The 20,118-nt window shown below is 34.6% G+C and overlaps 1 protein-coding gene across 2 annotated transcripts in view; it reads left to right on the forward strand.

The window, feature by feature from the left end:
• USP14 (ubiquitin specific peptidase 14) overlaps positions 1-20,118 on the forward strand; it is a 47,982-nt gene that overhangs the window by 17,262 nt on the left and 10,602 nt on the right. For both annotated transcript variants that reach the window (XM_087439021.1, XM_004421034.3), the window contains 9 exons: positions 2,772-2,876; positions 3,626-3,729; positions 11,241-11,299; positions 14,156-14,286; positions 15,237-15,317; positions 15,692-15,777; positions 16,450-16,564; positions 19,264-19,329; positions 19,485-19,577. In XM_087439021.1, the coding sequence (XP_087295147.1) occupies positions 2,772-2,876; positions 3,626-3,729; positions 11,241-11,299; positions 14,156-14,286; positions 15,237-15,317; positions 15,692-15,777; positions 16,450-16,564; positions 19,264-19,329; positions 19,485-19,577 (840 nt within the window). The remainder of the gene's footprint in view (positions 1-2,771; positions 2,877-3,625; positions 3,730-11,240; positions 11,300-14,155; positions 14,287-15,236; positions 15,318-15,691; positions 15,778-16,449; positions 16,565-19,263; positions 19,330-19,484; positions 19,578-20,118) is intronic.

A 20,118-nucleotide genomic window follows, 5' to 3' on the forward strand; every position in this document is an offset into this window, starting at 1 on the left:
TGTTTTTTTGCATCAGTTTTAGGAATTTGCATCTTTTAAGGAATTGGTCTGTTTAATTTGTTGAACTGATTGCCTGGCGTAATACATTCTTTTTATCTCTTACTTCTATAATCTGTAGTGCTGTCCGACTGGGTCTGTGTCCCGCCCCCCCATCCCTCATTCGCAAATTGTGATTTCTCTCTTGTTTTCTTCATCATCTAGCCAGAGGTTTGTCAATTTCATTGATTCCCCTCTCCCCCAAGAATCAAGTTTTGCTTGTTCATTTATTGTTTTATTGATTTCCCCTCTGCTTTATTCTACCTTTTACTCTGGTTTTGATATATATGTTTTCTAGCTTCTTAAGGTAGAAGTTTACTGAATTTATTAATTTTAAGCCTTTTGTGTTTGTTTTATGTTTATCATTTTTGCCCATTTTTCTATTGTGTTTGCTTTAGTGTTTTTTTTTTTTTTTTGGTAAGGAAGATTGGCCCTGAGCTAATACCTGTTGCCAATCTTCCTCTTTTTGCTTGAAGAAGAGTGGCCTTGAGCTGACATCTGTGCCCATCTTCTTCCACTTTATATGGGACGCTGCCACAGCATGGCCTGACAAGCGGTGCCTCAGTGCGCGCCCGGGATGCCAACCCGGGCTGCCAGCAGTGGAGCGTGTGCACTTAACCGCTACGCCACAAGGCCGGCCCTCTAGTTTGTCCTTTTAAATTTTGATTGTGGTAGTGTTTTACAGAAGTTTTCAAGATTTATGTAGTTAGTGACATCAGTCCTTTTATCTTTTATATTAATTTTAGAAAATCTTCCTGCATGGCAAATTTTTTTTTGATTCCCTTACATGTTTTGTAATTATTTGTTTCATTTTTTTTATATTTAAATTTTTAATTTGTAATTTGGATATGGCATGCCGTGAGAGGAAGAGCTGATAGTATTTTTTTTCTGAATTATTGCCTACTTTACCTCAGCATTTTTCATTGTCTAATCTATTTTCTTAATAATTTTAAATGGTTGTTTTAGTCTTCTTTCTTCTTTTCCAGAAATTTATTACTGTTGTCATGGGTATGAATTTGCTACATCAATGAATTAGTTTCTAAAGTTTCAGAAAGGAGTTTCGTTAAATTTATGTAATAATTTAGAGTCACATCTTTACAGTAATTTTTCCAGTGCAGAAACCTGTCATGTCCTTCAATTTCGGTGTTTTTTTATATCCCTAAATAAAGCAAAGTTTTCTTATTAAAGTATTACATATTTCGTCTTATGCTTACTCTTAGATATTTGTTGGCATTCTTTTTTTTTTTAAAGATTTTATTTATTTTATTTTTTCCCCCCAAAGCCCCAGTGGATAGTTGTGTGTCGTAGCTGCACATCCTTCTAGTTGCTGTATGTGGGACTTGGCCTCAGGATGAACGGAGAAGTGGTGCCTCGATGCGCACCCGGGATCCGAACCCGGGCCGCCAGCATCGCAGTGCGCGCACTTAACCACCAAGCCACAGGGCCGGCCCCATTCTTTCTTTTCTATTGTATTTTCTAACTGGCTATTGCTAGTAGGTTCTTTAAATATTTGGTTTTCCTGAGACGGTTGTGTTTGGAAAAAGGTTCTTTAGTGATAGCTTAGTACTGCTTTGCAGTTATCTTATAGAAAATTTAGTAAAAATAACAATTGATAGGATGAAGGTTATTGGATTTCAACATAGGTACTCTTAAGACTATGAGTTTGTTGGCTTTATTAATTTTCTAATTTTAATCCTTGTTAGATATTTTTATTTTCTCTTTTTATTTTCTCTTACTTTTTTTTTTTAAACTTCCACTTCTGGCTTTTTTTTTGTTTTTTGTTTTCCCTACCCTTTTCTTGGTTTCATGTGTTCATGTCTTCCAATTAAGATATTAAGTAAGATGTTGTTCACATTTCAGGATTATGAGTTTTAGGGTGACAGTGGCTTCATTGTTCTTCTATTCTATGGAATGTTATGTATATATTGAGGGTAAGTACTCCCTTAGGTTAATAATGTGTAGAATTATAAAATTAGATATTTTGAACTAATTTATGTGTTTGTTTTGATGTTTTCCAATAATGGAAACTTCAGTGCTCTCAAAATATTTCTATTCAAATGTAAATAATTGTTACAGTTACAAATAGATATTCACAGAAAGAATTTTATCAGTGCTCAGTTTACTTGTTATGGGGAGAAATTGTGCCACTAAATGTTAATGATCATTTGAAGAATTCTTTCCCCTCCAATATTATAAACATTCTCAACTTTCTTTATGACAATATTTATGTTTTCCCTTAGCTTTATTGAGGTATAATTTATATAGAATAAAATTCACCTATTTTTAGTGTACAGTTTGATGAATTTCGTTAATTTTATACGGTCACGTAACCACCACCACAATCAAGATATAGAAGTTTCACCACTCTGAACAAAGTTTCTTTGTGCTTCTTTGATGATAAGCAGATGACCTCTGGCCTGAAGCAGCCACCCTAGTATTTTTTTTTTTTTTGACAATTCAGTAAGTTTTAGTATATTTACAGAGTTGTGTAACCTTCACCACAATCTAATTTTAGAACATTGCCGTCACCCCAGAAAGAAATGCATACTCATTTAAATTGATTCCTTCTTTCCACCTTTAGCTCTAGCAACCACTAATCTACTTTGTGTCTCTATAGGTTTACCTAGTTGGCAAGTAGAAGCAATATGTGTTTATCTGTGTCTGGCTTCTTTCATTGAACATAAACATGATCAACTTTTGAGCATTTTCATAAAATAAGTTTTTTTTTTAAACAGGGAATGACTCTACTAATGATGGGGTCCGCAGACGCTCTTCCTGAGGAACCCTCAGCTAAAACCGTCTTTGTGGAAGACATGACAGAAGAACAGTTAGCATCTGCTGTAAGACATACCACATTTTAAATATTTGACCTCACTACCTTTCAGAAGTGCGGTTATTAAGATGACTTTCAAAAAGTAGCATCTAAATGTTTTGAAGATTTTATATTAAGATGTATGTTTTTAGCAGTAAATAAAAGTTTTACTTTTGAAGTTGGCTTAAGGGGTCCTTCCATAATTGGATAATTCATTATAAAGTCAATATCTGTAATAAATGTGTGTCTTGCAGATAGTTCCATTTAACTATTTACTATTATTTTGTGGGAAAACGAGCTCAAAGAGGTTAAGTAGTTTAAATGCTGGGATATTTAAATTCTTAAAACCTTCTGTGTTGAAAGTACATAACAGTTTATCCTTAATTTAAATAATGTTGGTTTAGAAACTGGTCAACACATACTTGTCAAATGTTATTTATTTTTTACCACCTACCATTTATGTAGCGCCATTCTTTTTTTGAAGTGTTTCTATGCGTATTTTGTTACTTTGTTCTAATGAGAAGCCCTGCAAAGGAGGCAGGACTGATATGATTGTTGTTTTATTATTTTCGAGAAGGGAATTAAAACAAAGAATGATTGTCAGCATGATGCAAGTAAAAATTTTTGTTGGGAAAGTAAAACGTTACTTTAGAGTGAAGTTGGAGTATAAGTTGGTATGAGTCGGTAAGTTGTATTTGCTTCAAAGTGTGAAGTTTAGTGATTTATATATGCTATGTCATTTCATAAAAAATCATTTAATCCTTTTCCTTAAATCAGATGGAATTACCATGTGGATTGACAAACCTTGGTAACACTTGTTACATGAATGCTACAGTTCAGTGTATTCGTTCTGTGCCTGAACTCAAAGATGCCCTTAAAAGGTAAGACAGAAGAGAAATGTTTTAAGTCGTCTTGGGTCAGGGAGGTCACGTTTGGATGAGTAGTGTTGTTTGGTGTATATATATATTTTTTAGCAGCTTTATTGAGATACAATTCATTTATCGTACAATTCACCCTTTTAAAGTATTCAATTAAATGGTCTTTATTATATTTACAGGGTTGTTTAACCATCAGCACAATCTAATTTTGGAATATTTTCTTCCCCCCTAAAAGAAACTCATTAGCAGTCAGTCTACTCTTTATACCCTTCTAACCTCTAGCTCTAAGCAACCATTAATCTACTTTTCTGTCTTATAGATTTGCCGATTCTGGACATTTCATATAAATGAAATCATAGAATGTGTGGTCTTTTTGTCATTGGCTTCTTTTACTTAGCATAATGTTTTCTAGGTTCATTCATGTTGTAGCATGTATACTTCATTCCTTTTTATGGCTGAATAATAATCCATTGTATGGATAGACCACGTTTTGTTTATCCATTCATCAGTTGATGGACATTTGGATTGTTGCACTTTTTAGTTATCATGACTAGTGCTGCTTTAAACATTCAAGCACCAGTTTTTGTGCAGATGTTTTGTTTTCGTTTCTCTTGGTTATGAGTGGATTGATCGGTCATATGGTAACTCTATGTTAGCATTTTGAAGAATTGCCAAACTGTTTTCCAAAATGGCTGCACCATTTTACATTCTTACTAGCAATGTAAGAGAATTCCAATTTCTCCGTTTCTGTGCCAATCCTGTTATTGTATGTCTTTGATTATAGCCATCCTAAGGGTGAAATGGTATCTCATTGTGGTTCTCATTTGCATTTACCTAATGGCTAGTGATGTTGAGCATATTTTCATGTGCTTATTGGCCATTTATGTATCTTTAGAGAAATATCTGATCAGATCCTTTGCCTATGTTTTAAATGGTTTGTCTTTTTATTATTCAGTTGTAAGTGTTCTTTATATATTTGGATACAAGTCCTTTTTCAAATAGATAATTTGCAAATATTTTCTTCCATTTTGTGAGTTTTCTTTTCATTTTCTTGATGGTATCGTTTGTAGCACAAGAGTTTTAAATTTTAATGTAGTTTAATTTTTTTCTCCTTTTGTTGCTTGTTTTTTTTTTTTTTGGTGTCATGTAAGAAAATATTGCCTAATTCTAGGTCACAAAGATTTACTCCTATGTTTTTTTTTTTCCTTTAAGCGTAATGTAGTTTTAGCTTTTACGTTTGGGTCTATGATGCATTTTTAGTTAATTTTTATGTGTGGTGGGAAGTAGGTGTCCCATTCTTTTTCATGTGGATATCCAGTTTCTCTAGTACCATTTGTTGAAAAGACTAATCTTTCCCCATTGAATTGTCTTAGCCTCTTTGTTGAAAATCAACTGACCATAATGTATGTAATAAGTAAAATTTATTTCTGGACTCTCAATTCTGGTCTAGAAATAAATACATTGATTTGTATGTCTGTCCTTATGCCAGTGAGTAATGGTTTTTAAAAGAAATAAAACTTGGTTTTTATACTACTGTACAAAAGATAAAAGAGTAAACAATTATCTGTATTTTGAGAACCTATGAAGTAGTCTATAAATGAGGGTCGCTTCTCTTCAGTGAGTATAAATGTGTAACTTAAAAAAATATGTAACTTAATTCTGAATAAATTTATTACAATCGTCTTGATACATACATTTCTAGTTCTTAGTGTATGATAGAATTCTAAACTGCGTTTTGAATTCTTGGACAACTTTATGAATTTTGATTTTTTTTTTTTCCTTAGCGGCTTGTGAAATACTTTGATAGAACTGAGCAGTAGAGAGGAAGGAGGAGGATTATGCAGAAATCTGAGAGTAACTGAAGGTTTTCTAAATTTCTCTGGAGTGAATACTTGTCAGGTATTTATAGGAGGTTGCCTGGGTTGCAGCTGATGTATTATCAGTGAACAAGACACAGTACCTGTCTTCAAGGCACTTACAGTCTAATTGAGAAAGGCTATCAAGTAAACAGATACTGTTTCAGAACTGTTTTGATGGGAAATGTTAAAGTTAGAGTTACTTTTCTCAGAGGTTCGTAGTTATTTCTCCACTATTTTAGTGTGCCCGTAGTTACTGATGAGAGGTCTAATATCAATCTTGATTCTTACTCTTTTTTGTTAATAAGTTTTAGGGTTTTTCTCTCTATTTTTGTTTTTTAAAGTTTTCCAGCAGTGTAAGTGTGGGTTTTCTTTCATTTATCTTGTTTAGCTGTCAGTGGGCACTTTCAGTCTGAGGATTCTTGTCCTAAACTCTGGGACATTCTTGGCCATTATTTCTTCAGATGTTGTTTCTCCTCTATTTTATCTAGCTTCCACTTACATTCTAAATATTAGAATTTCTGGATCTATTTTTCATGTCTCTTTTCTTCTCTGTACTTTGTATTTATTTTTGTTTGCTGTGTTCTGGGAGAATGCCTCAGTTTTGTTGTACATTTCACTGATTTGTATATTAGCTTTGTTTCACAACTGCTTATCACAATATTTTGTTCTTTTTTTATAATCTCCTTAATTTTTGGACATAATTCCTGCTTTTATTTCTCTGAGGCTCTGAAGTATTCTTATTTAAAGGGTTTTTTCCTGTTTGGTCCTTTAACTCTGTTCTCTTTGCATGTAAGGATTGATCTTCCCTCATTTGTTGAAGATTGTGTTCTTATCTTATGCAACCATATTCTCTTCCTTATGTCCTGATTACAAATTATCTGAATGAGTAGCTTGCTGGGCCAGCTCCCTGACCTACAGGGTGCCTAGTTGGATAGACTTGCCTTACTTTCAAGACTTCCCGTTTACTTCTTTCTTTCATCTGGGATACCTCTGTTCCAAAGAGAGCTCTCTTTCATGTTTTGGAGTTATTGCTCTGAGTTTTGTATAAGCAGGGGATTTCATCCTGTTGATTTTGTTTTTTGAAACCAAATGAAGTACTTTTTGAATTTTCAGTTTTTGCAAGAGTATGAAAGCCCTTGTACTTACTAACTTAATCGATACAAGATGACATGGATAGAATTGTATGTCTTTGGAAAAATGGCACTGACTGATAAAATAGGAATGAAAGAAGAGAGAAAAATTCCATGAAATGTGTTTTACGCTGGCAATGCTGAAGATCATCCTCAAATACTTAAAAGGTTTTTATTTGGCAGGTTCTAGAGAGTGAGATGTATAATGATGAAGGGTAGAAAGAAAGAGCATTCAAGAGAAATAGACTGGATTAGCTGAAGAGGCAGTGAGGGCCAAGAACTATAGCTGTAGGTAAAATCTGGTTTGCTTGATGCTGCCCAACAGTGGAACCTTATTGTAATGTGGGAGTTGTAAATTTAGAACCTAAAGTGAAAAGTGTATATAATAAAAATTACCCTTGAAAACACTGTAAGTTACTCATAAAAGATAGTACAGTTGTTCCTCGGTATCCTTTGGGGGTTGATTCCAGGACCCCTGCAGATAACAACATCTGGATGCTCAAGTCCTTTGTATAAAATGGTGTAGTATTTGCATATAACATACGCACATCCTCCCGTACGCTTTAAATCATCTCTAAACTATTTATAATACCTAATACAATGTAAATGCTATGTAAATAGTAGTTATACTGTATTGTTGAGGGAGTAATGACAAAAAAAAAAGGTCTGTACATGTTCATTACAGACACAGCCATCATAGGCCTTTCGATTTGCAGTTGGTTGAATCCGCAGATGCGGAACTTGTGATGTGGAGTGCCAGTGGTATCACATGGCCATATTTTTGTCTTGCTGGAGACTGGCAAGTCAGTTTTTTTCCATCAGCAATTACTAGATTGCTATTTTACGTTCATTTTCAAATTTGTATAGGAATGACTTGTTCTTGATAAGAACTTACCCATAAAATTGGCTGAACTCAACCGTGTTTTGGCATTTTAAATACATATTTTCTGTATCTTTCAGAGTCAGTTTTGCTAATTTGTATTTTCCTATGAATTCTTTTTTTTGTGTGTGTGAGGAAGATCAGCCCTGAGCTAACATCTGCCAATCCTCCTCTTTTTGCTGAGGAAGACTGGCCCTGGGCTAACATCCATGCCCATCTTCCTCCACTTTATATGGGACGCCGCCACAGCATGGCTTGACAAGCAGTGCTTCGGTGTGCGCCCGGGATCTGAACTGGCGAACCCTGGGCTGCCAAAGCAGAGCGCACGCACTTAACCGCTTGCGCCACCGGGCCGGCCCCTCTATGAGTTTATTCTTATCTTTTTAAACTATTTTAGCATAGGAGTTACTCAGTTTTTGGACCTGCGTGTTTTTTCCCCATATTCATTTCTTTTTTTTTTTTTTTTTTTTTTTTTAATAATTTTATTTATTTATTTATTTTTCCCCCAAAGCCCCAGTAGATAGTTGTATGTCATAGCTGCACATCCTTCTAGTTGCTGTTCATATTCATTTCTTATTTGTTATACATATATATTTTTTCCCTTGATCATCTTGCCAGAGGTTTGTGTGTTTTATTTTTCACAGAATCGGCTATTAGATTTATTCACTTAGTTCTTACACTTGTCTGATTCATCCTACTTTTGTTTCTATTAATTTCTTATTTCTATATTCCTTAGGCTTGTTTTATTGTTTTCTAACTTCTTAAGCTGTGTGCTTGGATTATTTATTTGTGCTTGTGTAGCAATGAAAGTATTTAATTCTGATGTTCTTGTTCCCTGTTCATTAGATAAGGCTATTCAGATGTTTTAAAAGAAACACTATAAAATCTCTTTATCTTTTCATTTTGGCTCAAAGTTTTTTTTTTTTTTTTTTTTTTTAATTTTTATTTATTTAGTTTTTTCCCCCAAAGCCCCAGTAGATAGTTGTATGTCATAGTTGCACATCCTTCTAGTTGCTGTATGTGGGACTCCGCCCCAGCATGGCCGGAGAAGCAGCATGTCGGTGTGCGCCTGGGATCCGAACCTGGGCCGCCAGCAGTGGAGTGCGCGCACTTAACCGCTAAGCCACGGGGCTGGCCTTTTTAATTACTGAGTTATACAGAAAAGTGTACAAGTGAATTATCCTAGAGCAAACACATCCATGTAACCAGCAGAGATAAATATAACCCTATCAGCACACTAAAAATCCCGTCACTTATTCCTTCCTAATCACTACCCTAACCCTTCTTTCTAAAGTTGTTAATACTAACCTGACTTCTAACTTCATGGATAATTTTGCCTATTTTCAACTCTTTATGAATGGAAACATACAGATTGTGTTCATTTGGGTCTGGCTCATTGTGTTTGGTTTATCCATGTTGTGTATGTATATGTAGTTGCAGTTCATTTGTGTTCCTGCTGTATATTATATCGTTGTGTGCATACAATACCAAATAATTATCCATTGTTCTGTTGATGAATGTTTGGGTTGATTTGATACATGATTATTGTGACTATTTCACAGACGATAAAAAAAGTCAAGATGTCCTCTTTTTGTAGGTGATAAAGTAAAATAGATATTAAGTTAACTTTATTAATTACTTCCATGTTTTCTGTATCATTACTTAAGTTTTATTTTTTGACTTGTCAAAGACTAGAAAGGTATTCTCTTGGTTCTTTTGTCTGTAAAACCTCTCAGTATTTCTGTCTCTTAAACCTCTCGGTGCTCCTGTCAATTCCTCGTCCTATTTTTGTAAGCGTTTTTCTTTGTAAAGTTCAGTGTTAATGTAATTTGACTTATTGGATGGTTTTACCTTAATTAGGAATTATATGTTTTCTTGGTATAAGAAAATGCAAGTTTTTTTGGGATATTATAGATAGCTATGAGTTTCCTATTCTTAGTTACTTAAAAAAAAAAAAGATTGATAATTCTTTAGTGTAGCTTTTGCCATAAGTGTAGAAATAGTTTCTTACTCATGTTATCCCATAACTAGAAGTAAAATTCAGTAACAGCAGAAGTTATGTAATTACATATTTCAGTGATGTTCTGGGATATATCTGCTTTGTTAGTACTTCATTTTAACTTCAGAATTGCCTTTTAAAAAGTTAATAAACTGTCTGACAGGGAACATTATGATTATCATTTTTTTAAATGAATATAAATAATTTAGGCATTATTGTGAATTATTGTGTATTGAAAAACTAAAAAAATTTTTTTAGTTGCAGCAGTTTCCAAAAGATACAAGCAAATGTAAAAAAGAAAAATAAAACTCTTTAATTGAATATAATTTAGCATGTTTTCTGTGACCTCTTTCATTCTACTTACGGAAGCACAGAGTTTTTTTTTGTTTTTTTTTTGTGAGGAATATCAGCCCTGTGTTAACATCTGCCAATCCTCCTCTTTTTTTGCTGAGGAATACTGGCCCTGGGCTAAGGTCCGTGCCCATCTTCCTCCACTTTATATGGGACGCTGCCACAGCATGGCTTGCCAAGCAGTGCATTGGTGCGCACTCAGGATCCGAACCGGCGAACCCCAGGCCACTGCAGTGGAGTGCGCGCTTAGCCGCTTGCGCCACTGGGCCGGCCCCGAGTTTTTGTTTTTTTAAATTGGAATATAATTTACATCTAGTGAAATTCACATATCTTAAGTGTTCAGTGTAATCAGTTTTGACAAATGCAAATTCTCTGTAACCGATTTTACAATCAAATTATAGAACATTTCCATCACCCCAGAAACTTTTCTTGTACCTTTTCCCAGTCAATCCTCATCGTCTCCCACAGCCCAACTCCCCAGGCAGCTACTGATCTCATATCAGTTTTCTGCATTCTGGAACTTAAAATAAATATACAGAATGTACTTTTTTTTTTGGTTTGAGTTAGTTCACTCAGCATAGTTTTTGAGATTCATCCATGTTATTGACTGTATCAGTAGTTCTGCTTGTTCTACATTCTTGCCAGTCTTGGGTAATATCAGTCTTTTTCATTTTAGTCACTCATGGTTTTATCATGGTGAATATACAGTCTCCCATCCCCCGATGTTTGATATTATCTGAATGATACTTTCTGATCTTTAGTCATAAGTTGTATTAGTAAATACTATGGTTTGAATATTTCTTTTGGATAGGCAGTCCTTTGTACTGTTGTAAATTAACTGAAAATCATAAAGCTGAAAGTGAATTTAGAAATCATTTTAATAGAAACCCCTCCTTTTATAGGTGAGCAAACTGACTTGAAATTTAAGTGATTTATTTAATGTTATATAGCAAGTTAGTGTTGAATGTAGGTGTATTGATTTGGATTTAATGTTTTTAATCTAATGCTTTTTTCTTTATTATTTCTGAAATTGTATTATTTGCTTTGTAATAGTGGACATTAAATGTGTCTCTTTTTGGTGAGGAAGTTTCTCCCTGAGCTAACATCCGTTGCCAGTCTTCCTCTATTTTGTATGTGGGTTGCTGCTACAGCATGGCTGATGAGTGGTGTAGGTCTGTGCCTGGGATCCGAACCCATAAACCCGGGCTGCTGAAGTGGAGTGCGCCGAACTTAACCACTATGCCACAGGGCTGGCCCCTGAATCCTGTTATTTAAATCTGCCTTAATGTTCCTAGGTATGCAGGTGCCTTGAGAGCGTCAGGGGAAATGGCTTCAGCACAGTATATTACTGCAGGTCAGTATCTTAAGTATACTACTTTTTGAGAGGGCGTATAGTATTGAGTAAATGTTTTTTTAACTCACAATTTGTTTAGTACCTTTCAATTTACAAAATGTGATCACCTCGTTAAAATTGGAGTACTTAACACTTAGGTTAAACAACTTGTGACTTATTTTATTATCTAAATTATAAACCAGTGATGTCTGTCCTTTTTGAAAAAGAAAAGCTTTGGATTTTTTTGGATTAAATTACAATTTGGGCTTTAGGTTCTATTAGTAAAATATATCTTTGGGGATATCCGGAGATAGATTTTATTATAGTTGTCATGATCATTATAAAAGAGAGTCTTAGTGAGAATTAGTGTAAGGAAGTGGTGTATGAGGTATGAGGAGAAATAGAAATTTTTAAAGGATAGCAGTAACTTACTTCTTAATTACATGAGACCATATATCCTCCTACCCCATTTTGGGACAGTTTTACAAATGAGTACTCTCTTAAATCATTGGGCTAGGTTGATGGGGTTTTTTATAGCCGTGCTTTTTTTGTTGGTAACAGCTTTATTGAGATATAATTCACATATCATACAATTCACCCATTTAAAATGTACAATTCATTGTTTTTTAGTATATTCTCAGAGTTGTGCAACCATCATCACCACAGTCAATTTTAGAACATTTTCCTCACTTCAAAAAGAAACTCTAACATTTAGCAGTCACCCCGTTTTCCCGTCACCACTCCCAGCCTTATGCAGCCACTGTCCGTCTTGTAGATTTACCTATTCTGGACTTCTGATGTAAGTGCAATTGCACAGTATGTAGTCTTTTTGACTGGCTTCTTCCACTTAGAATGTTTTCAAGGGCCATCCAGATTGTAGCATGTATCAGTACTTCATTCCTTTTTATTGCTGAATAAGAGTCCATTGTATGGGTATACCACGTTTCATTTATCCTTTCATTATTGATAGACATTTGGATAGTTTGCACTTTCCATTATAAATATTGCTAAACATTTGTGTACAAGTCTTCATGTGGACATATGTTTTCATTTCTCTTGGGTAAATATCTAGGAGTGGAATTGCTGGATCATATGGTAACTATATTTCACCTTTTGGGGAACTGCTAGACTGTCTTTCAAAGCAGCTGCATCATTTTACATTCCTCCCAGCACGTATGAGGGTTCCGATTTCTTTGTGTCCTTACTAACGTTTGGTATTGTCTGTCTTTGATTATAACCATCCTAGGGGTGTGAGGTGGTATCTCGTTGTGATTAACCATTAATTTTTAATACTAAAAACAGTAGGTTTCTTTGCATCATTTGGAGTTAGATTTTTCTCTGACCTTTTTTCCTGAAGGTAGATTTGTTGAAATGAAGTTTTTAATGAGAAGATGTGATCATATATATATCTAGTTCATTTGATTGTTTGTGTATCTAAGAGTAACTCAGAATTACTCTCCAGTGTCATGTAGGAGACTTGCAGTATTGATGAGATGAAAAATACTGTTCTTTATTTTTTGCTTCTTGACTTTTTAACTTTTTTATTTTGAACTAAATTTAAATTTGCTGAAAAGTTGCAAAAATTCACTGATTACTTGTTGTCACATCTGATTCATCCTTCTCTATAATGCCTCTTCTTTTCTTCTGAACCATTTGAGAGTAAGTTGCAGGCATCATGTCTTTTATTCCTGAATATTTCAATATGTATTTTGTAAGAATAAGGACATTAATAACTACAAGACAATTATTAGTTTTCAAAATCTCGGAGTTTAATGCTGATATAGTACTCCAAGTTACTGATTTTATTTAAATTTTGCCAGTTGACCCAATATTGCCCATTATAAAGTTGTTTTTCTTTTTTGCTTCAGGAGCCAGTTTAGGATCACACATTGCATTTAGTTGTTGTCATGTCTCATTAGAACTTTGAGATACTCTGTTCGTGTTATATATTAAATCTTAAATCATCTTTTTTTTGAATAGTGTATGCTTTAAAGTGTTGTTATACTTTAGGCTCTTTTATTTTAAAAATAATTAGCTTGGGAGTAATGTCTAAATTTCGGCCCTCCCTCTAAAAATATTTTTTAAACATTGTGTTTAGTTGTTTTTTCAGGAACATTTTATTGAGCACTTGGCTTTGTGCTGAGATGTAGTATTTGCTGGGCTTCCGTGTGTTTAATAATGGTAGATAACAGTTCACATCTTAATTAACAAAACAAGTCAAGATAAGCTAGATTAGAGTTTTGCTATACGTGAAGTAAGGGAAAGATGTGATAGCTAGGAAGTCAGCAGAGGAAAAGTATTCTGTACTCCAAGAGCAGGGCCAAGTCTGTGACCATGGGATTTGTGATGGTGAGAGGGAATAAGCAGAAGAAAGATTTTGAAGAACGTGAATTAGTTTTGGTTCTTAGCTGTTCAGTAGAGTCAGAAAGTATGTTTAAGGAGCCAGTTTTCAATGTTCAGGAGTTCAGTAGACGGGAACCAAGTATGGGCTTAGAGGGAGGTGCCTGGTAACGGCGTAGTGGCGGAACAGTAACATTATGCCTGTTTGGTCCCTAGACAGAGGTTATGTGTTCTCTGTATTGAGTGACTATACCCTGCTTTGTTTGGGAAGACAAAGGCTGGCAAGGAGAGAAAGATGAAGAGGCAGGGCTCAGAAGTTGTTTATAGCTAGTGATTGCATTATAGTGTCTTCTGGTGAGTTCTTTAAGATTTAAAAACAAATCTTTTTCTTATTAGGAATCCAACAATTGCAAAAGGGATAGATATACTTAAAAATAGTTATTAAGCAGTTATTTGTATTAATCGAGAATTAATTTACCGTAGCATGTATTAAATATGTCACTATTTTACTAAGGCAGTGTTTGCTTTGTTTTTAAGCCCTTAGAGATTTGTTTGATTCCATGGATAAAACTTCTTCTAGTATTCCACCTATTATTCTACTGCAGTTTTTGCACATGGCTTTTCCACAGTTCGCAGAGAAGGGCGAGCAAGGACAGTATCTTCAACAGGTAATCAGGGCAAGGTTCTATGGTTTTCATTTTGTAAATGTCAAACTTAGGTTTCCTATACTTACCATACTTATTGAAGTGTATTTGGAAATGCGGATATCAGTCCTCTCTAGATCACACCACTCTTATCTCTTGCCTGGAGTGGTGCAATAATCTGTTAACTGATCATTTTGCTTCTGCTTTTGTCCCTCTGCAGAGTTACCCCCACATCCCCTAGAGTCCTTTTAAAAATGTAAATAAGATGGTTCCTTGTTCAATACCTCTTAGTGATTTTCTATCCTAGTCCTGAATAGTCTAGCCCCTGGCTACCTCTCTGAGCTTCTCATGGGCCACTCTCCCCCTTGCTCACTTCTCTCCAGATACACTGGCTACTTAGCTGTTTTTAAACCCTCCAAGTATCCTCTTTCTGCAGAGCCTTTGCTTTCGTTCCTTTGGCTCTCAGATAAGTATGTGGCTGACTTCCTCACCTTGTTCAGATCTCACAGCTCAAATGTCAAGGCATCAGAGAGGCTTTCCTTGACTGTCCTATTGAAATAGCATACTGTCCTTTCCCTAATCACTTTCTGCTCCCATATTGCTTTTTTTTTCTTCATAACTCTTCTCTTCACTTGAATTTATGTTATATTTTGTTTATATATGTCCCTCATAGATAAACTTTTTCTATTTTTGGACTTTTTCTGTTTTGCTCACTGCTGTGTATTCCTAGTGTATAGAACAGTGCTTAGGATAATTAGGAGCTCAGTAAACATCTCTTGAATGAGTGAATCAACTATTCTGGAATTCTTCATTGTTTTGAAGATCCTATAATATCTAATTTGGCTTAATATTTTTAAAGAAAAAAACAGCTTTCTTCCCCTTCACTAAGGAAATAGTAATTATTATAGAAGAATTTTATAGGACAAACACTGTCACAGCCAGGATTACTTACTGTGTCATTTTTTAAATTACAGGATGCTAATGAGTGTTGGATACAAATGATGCGAGTATTGCAACAGAAATTGGAAGCCATAGAGGATGATTCTGTTAAAGAGGTGATTGAAATATATTTGTGATTATAGTCTTTCAGTATACCTTGATTCCCCACCCCAAAGGATTGAAATAAATTCATCTTAATAGATAGACATGTACTTGAATACTTTAGATGTTCAGTCTGTAGTCAGAATTTGAAAGCTTACATTTGACGCTTGAATTCAATGTGTTATTTATTAATCTTAATCAGTTGATATTATTGAGCATCTGTGGTCTTTTGGTAATGTTTTTTGAATAGTAGAAGGATTTTACAGAAAGGGATTACATTTTAAAAAGCTTAAATATGTATTACTAAACTGGATTGTGTGGGAGGAAATACACATTAATATCTATATAGAGTAAAATTGGAGTCTTTATTTCATTTTAATTTTTGCAGACAGATTCTTCATCTGCATCAGCAGTAACACCTTCTAAAAAGAAAAGTTTAATTGATCAGTTCTTCGGAGTTGAGTTTGAAACTACGTATCCTTATGAGCTAAGATCTGTATAGACTGTACTCCTAACTTATTAGAAGTGAATTGGTATAAAAAGCGTTGTTGACTGATTGGAGTGGTGGGTGGGCTATGAAGAAAAAAACTTGAGAGGTTTTTATGCCTGAAAAATATCATGGAAATTAGGAATTTGGAAAAATACACCCATTGGCGTGATCTTGTAGTTTAAATAAATGTACACTTAAAGGATATTCATTATTTTTTCCCTAGGAACATCTTTAGCAGAGTCTACCTCATTTTTCATCTCATAGAGAATAAATTTTTAATTGTATGAAATGGAGTATATATTATGTACATGAGATTGAACCAATTCATAAAACATGAATTTAGGGAAGTACTATTTTCTAGGTCATGGGTAGAAACTTAGACAAGATTTCTGTTTATGTATCTTTGGGTTTTTAAGACTGTATAAATACCAGTTTCTGTTTGTTTAGAGTTTATCCTTTTACACACATGGATTTCTTAGTATTGTTGCTAAGCAGATGAGCATTTTTAAGTTTGTTGAATCTCTATGGGGAAATCAAAATGTTTTAAATACTAATGAATTATACTATTAATTTTAATAGCGTTAGGGTAGTTTATATTCAAGATTGTATAACAAATTGAAGGCCTGTTGGAATATTCCTTATCTTATTTTGCAAAGCATGAAATGTACAGAATCTGAAGAAGAAGAAGTCACTAAAGGAAAGGAAAATCAGCTTCAGCTCAGCTGTTTTATCAATCAAGAAGTCAAGTATCTTTTTACAGGACTTAAATTGGTAAGGATGATTACAGTTGATCGTCATTATTCGTGGATTCCATATTTGCAAATGCACCTGCTCGCTAAAATTTGTTTGTAACCCCAACATCAGTACTTGTAATGCTTTCACAGTTGTTTGTAGACGTGCCCAGAGTGGCAAAAATTTTGAATCTCCTTACACACACCATCCCACCTGAGATCCAAAAAGGTGATCTCTGCCTTATTGTTTCAGCTATGATACTATAAAAAAGTGTCCTTTCTCAGGTAATTTTAGTGCTGCATTTTTTGCAAAAAGTTGGTGATTTTGCTGTTTAAAATGACCTTCAGGCATGGTGCTGAAGTGCTGCCTAGTGTTGTAAGTGCAAGAAGGCTGTGATATGCCTTACGGAGAAAATAACGTTTGTTAGATAAGCATCGTTCAGGGACGAGTTATAGTGTAGTTTGCTGTGAGTTCAGTGTTAGTGAATCAACAGTGTACGTTAGGTAAAGTGTCATTAAACAGTGTCATTAAACAGAAACACACATAAAACAAGATTGTGTACTGATCACTTGACAAAAATGTTGTGACCAGAGGCTCACAGGAGGCCTCTGAGGGTGTTGTAAGAGGGTATTTTAATAATTATGAGGTATAAACTGTGATCGTACTGTGCAAATCAGGCCATAGAGTCATTCTGCCATTGCACTGGTATTGCAGTTGAGGCCCTAGAATTTAAGTGACTTTGTTGGTTTGTGGCAGAGTCAGATCTAGAACTTGCTCTATTCAATTAGTACTCTTTTTCCAGTGCCATACTAAAGAATGCACTTTAATGAGCAGATTGATAAAATATAACAGTTTTGCTTGCTAACTTATTAATTTGATGTGGTTTGGGGAATATGTACATCTCTTGAAAGAAAAACAGTGAATTGGGGAGGGATTACATTGATAAACAAGATAATTTGTCATTGGGGAGCTCCCACCTACAGATGGGATAAGATTGATTAGGGGAAAAGTTGATAAATGTAGACGTAAGAAGCAGACAGATAAATAGTGATGTTCTTAGTCCTGTGATACTGAGGGGAGAGTTGTGGTGAGGCGTAATGGCTTTTAAGAGAAGTTCATTTTAAAAGCATACAAATACTAGCTCACCACCAAGAGTCCCGTAAGAAATCATGATGTGCAAGTTTCAGGGCATCAAAACATGGAGTTAAAAGTATTAATTGGAGAGTGTGGAATGAAATGTTTCGGCAGGGACTCTCCAGGATGATATTTTCTTCATAATTTTATAAATTCTGGGAAAACTAAATATCCTTGGAAACTTCTAGATGATAGTGGATTGGTGATAATACATACAGCTTACCTGTATGCATCGCACCAGATATGCTTTCTTGAAAAACATGTATTTATGAGATGTTGTATTTATTGTCTTGGTAATTTTTTAGCTTGTTCTGATTATTCTTGAGTAATTTGGCTCCACATTTCTTTACCTCTTTGCTACTGAGTAAACTTGATTAAATGTTAAAAAGTTACTCCTCGGTGATTCCTTTTGTAATGTGATTAGTAATTTTTAAAAATCAAACTTATAAAGATTTTTTACACACGTGTAACATGTTTATAGTAAAATAACAGTAAATTGTTTCAGCACTGATTTCTTGTGTGTTAATATTAAAGCAAAGTATATTAGTAGTGCTATTTTTTTTTTTTTGCTGAGGAAGATTTGCCCTGAGCTAATATCTGTTGCCAGTCTTCCTTTTTTTTTTTTTTTTTTTTTGCTTGAGGAAGATTAGCCCTGAGCTAACATCTGTGCTAATCTTCCTCTGTTTTGTATGTGGGTCGCTGCCACAGCATGGCTGACGAGTGGTGTAGGTCCGTGCCTGGGATCTGAACCCATGAACCCAGGCTGCCAAAGTGGAGGGTGCCAAACTCAACCACTAGGCCATGGGGCCAGCCCCATAGTAGTGCTAATTTTTTTGATATTAGAAATAGTAGCTAATGTTTATTGGACATGGAATATATGCCAAATAGTTTTCCCAGTTTTCTACATGTACTAACTCATGTAATTCTAACAGCAGTACTATAATGTAGGTAGTAGTATCACCATGTACAAATGGTGCCCAGAGGGGATAACTGTCTTGCCTACTATCCCACAGGCTGTAAGGAGTGGAAAGGCAGACATGATGGTTAAGATATGTATAATGGCTAAAGTCTTTCCCACGTTCGTTAGATTAACAGAGGTTATCTGTAGTATGACTTTCCTCAAATTTAACAATAATTGACCTCAAATTTAACAAAAATTGATTGATTCTGGAAGGCTTTTTGCATAAAGCATGAAGAACAAGGGTTTCCTACATTCTCTTAATTTTCCTCTAATATGAATATTCTGGTAATCCATAAGTAGAGGAATGCCATAAAAGGCTTTTTTATGTTATATAAAATACAATATAAACTCTCAGAATCTGAGCAACATTTGGGTCATAATTAAAAAACTTCAAACATTATTTACATTCTGAGAAGTTCACACCAGTATAAGTTATTTGATGCCTTTTAAAAACTGAACCATATCTAAAAGCCTTCCCACATTGTCTTCATTCAAATTATTTCTCAGTGGTATGAATCTATCCACATACTGTATGTTGTCTATTAAATAGTATTAATTTTTAAAAGAATTAAAGATTTGATTCTATGTTGCCGAAAAAATTCTTTAAAACTGATGTTTGGTCTACTGTTACGTTCTTTTTTAGCGACTTCAGGAAGAAATCACCAAACAGTCTCCTACATTGCAAAGAAATGCTTTGTACATCAAATCTGTAAGTTGTACATTCCTTTTGACATAGAACTCTGTTTTGTTGAAAGGTTTCCAGTTAATTAGTATTACCCAGTCTTTGTTTTCACCAAACCAAAGAATTAAAAACTTGTGTGGTATTTGCATGTAATAGGAGTTCTTTCCATTTTCTCTCCTCAGTCCAAGATCAGCCGGCTACCTGCTTATTTAACTATTCAGATGGTTCGCTTTTTTTATAAAGAGAAGGAATCTGTGAATGCTAAAGTTCTTAAGGTTAGTAATGAACTTTAGTATAATAAAATATTGTAATTCTTTGAAGGCAATCCCTAACAATAGGTTTCTTTATTCCTTTAGGGATAATTAAACTTTCTTCGAAATACTGTACATAGGGAAGTTATTAACATTAGATGAGTGGTTCTTAACCGGGAATGTGTATTGGAATGATCTATTGTTATTTTTATTTTAAGTCATACATATGTCTGGCTTCTCCTCCTTCTCCCCCCACCCCGCTTCTAATTGAGCGGGGCCTGAGTTCTTAAATTTTCAAAAGATTCCTAGATAATTCTGATGAATGCCCCCCACTCCCCAGAAACATTGCTTTAGATCAGATCCTCAACTTCAGAGATACTGATCCTGTAGGTTTGGGGATGGGAGAGGGGTGAGGGGTAGTATAACACATTGTACTCTGTTCTAGGTGATTCCTTATTCCAGGTTAAAGGAGAGTCTTAAATTACTGATGCCCAAAGAGTACTTAAATTGTAATCTCTTGATATAGGAGCCAGGCTAATGATTTAGCTGTTTTATTGAACAGAGT

Source organism: Ceratotherium simum, chromosome 14 (assembly GCF_057802395.1).
Source record: "Ceratotherium simum simum isolate JZ-2026a chromosome 14, ASM5780239v1, whole genome shotgun sequence".
NCBI lineage: Eukaryota > Metazoa > Chordata > Mammalia > Perissodactyla > Rhinocerotidae > Ceratotherium > Ceratotherium simum.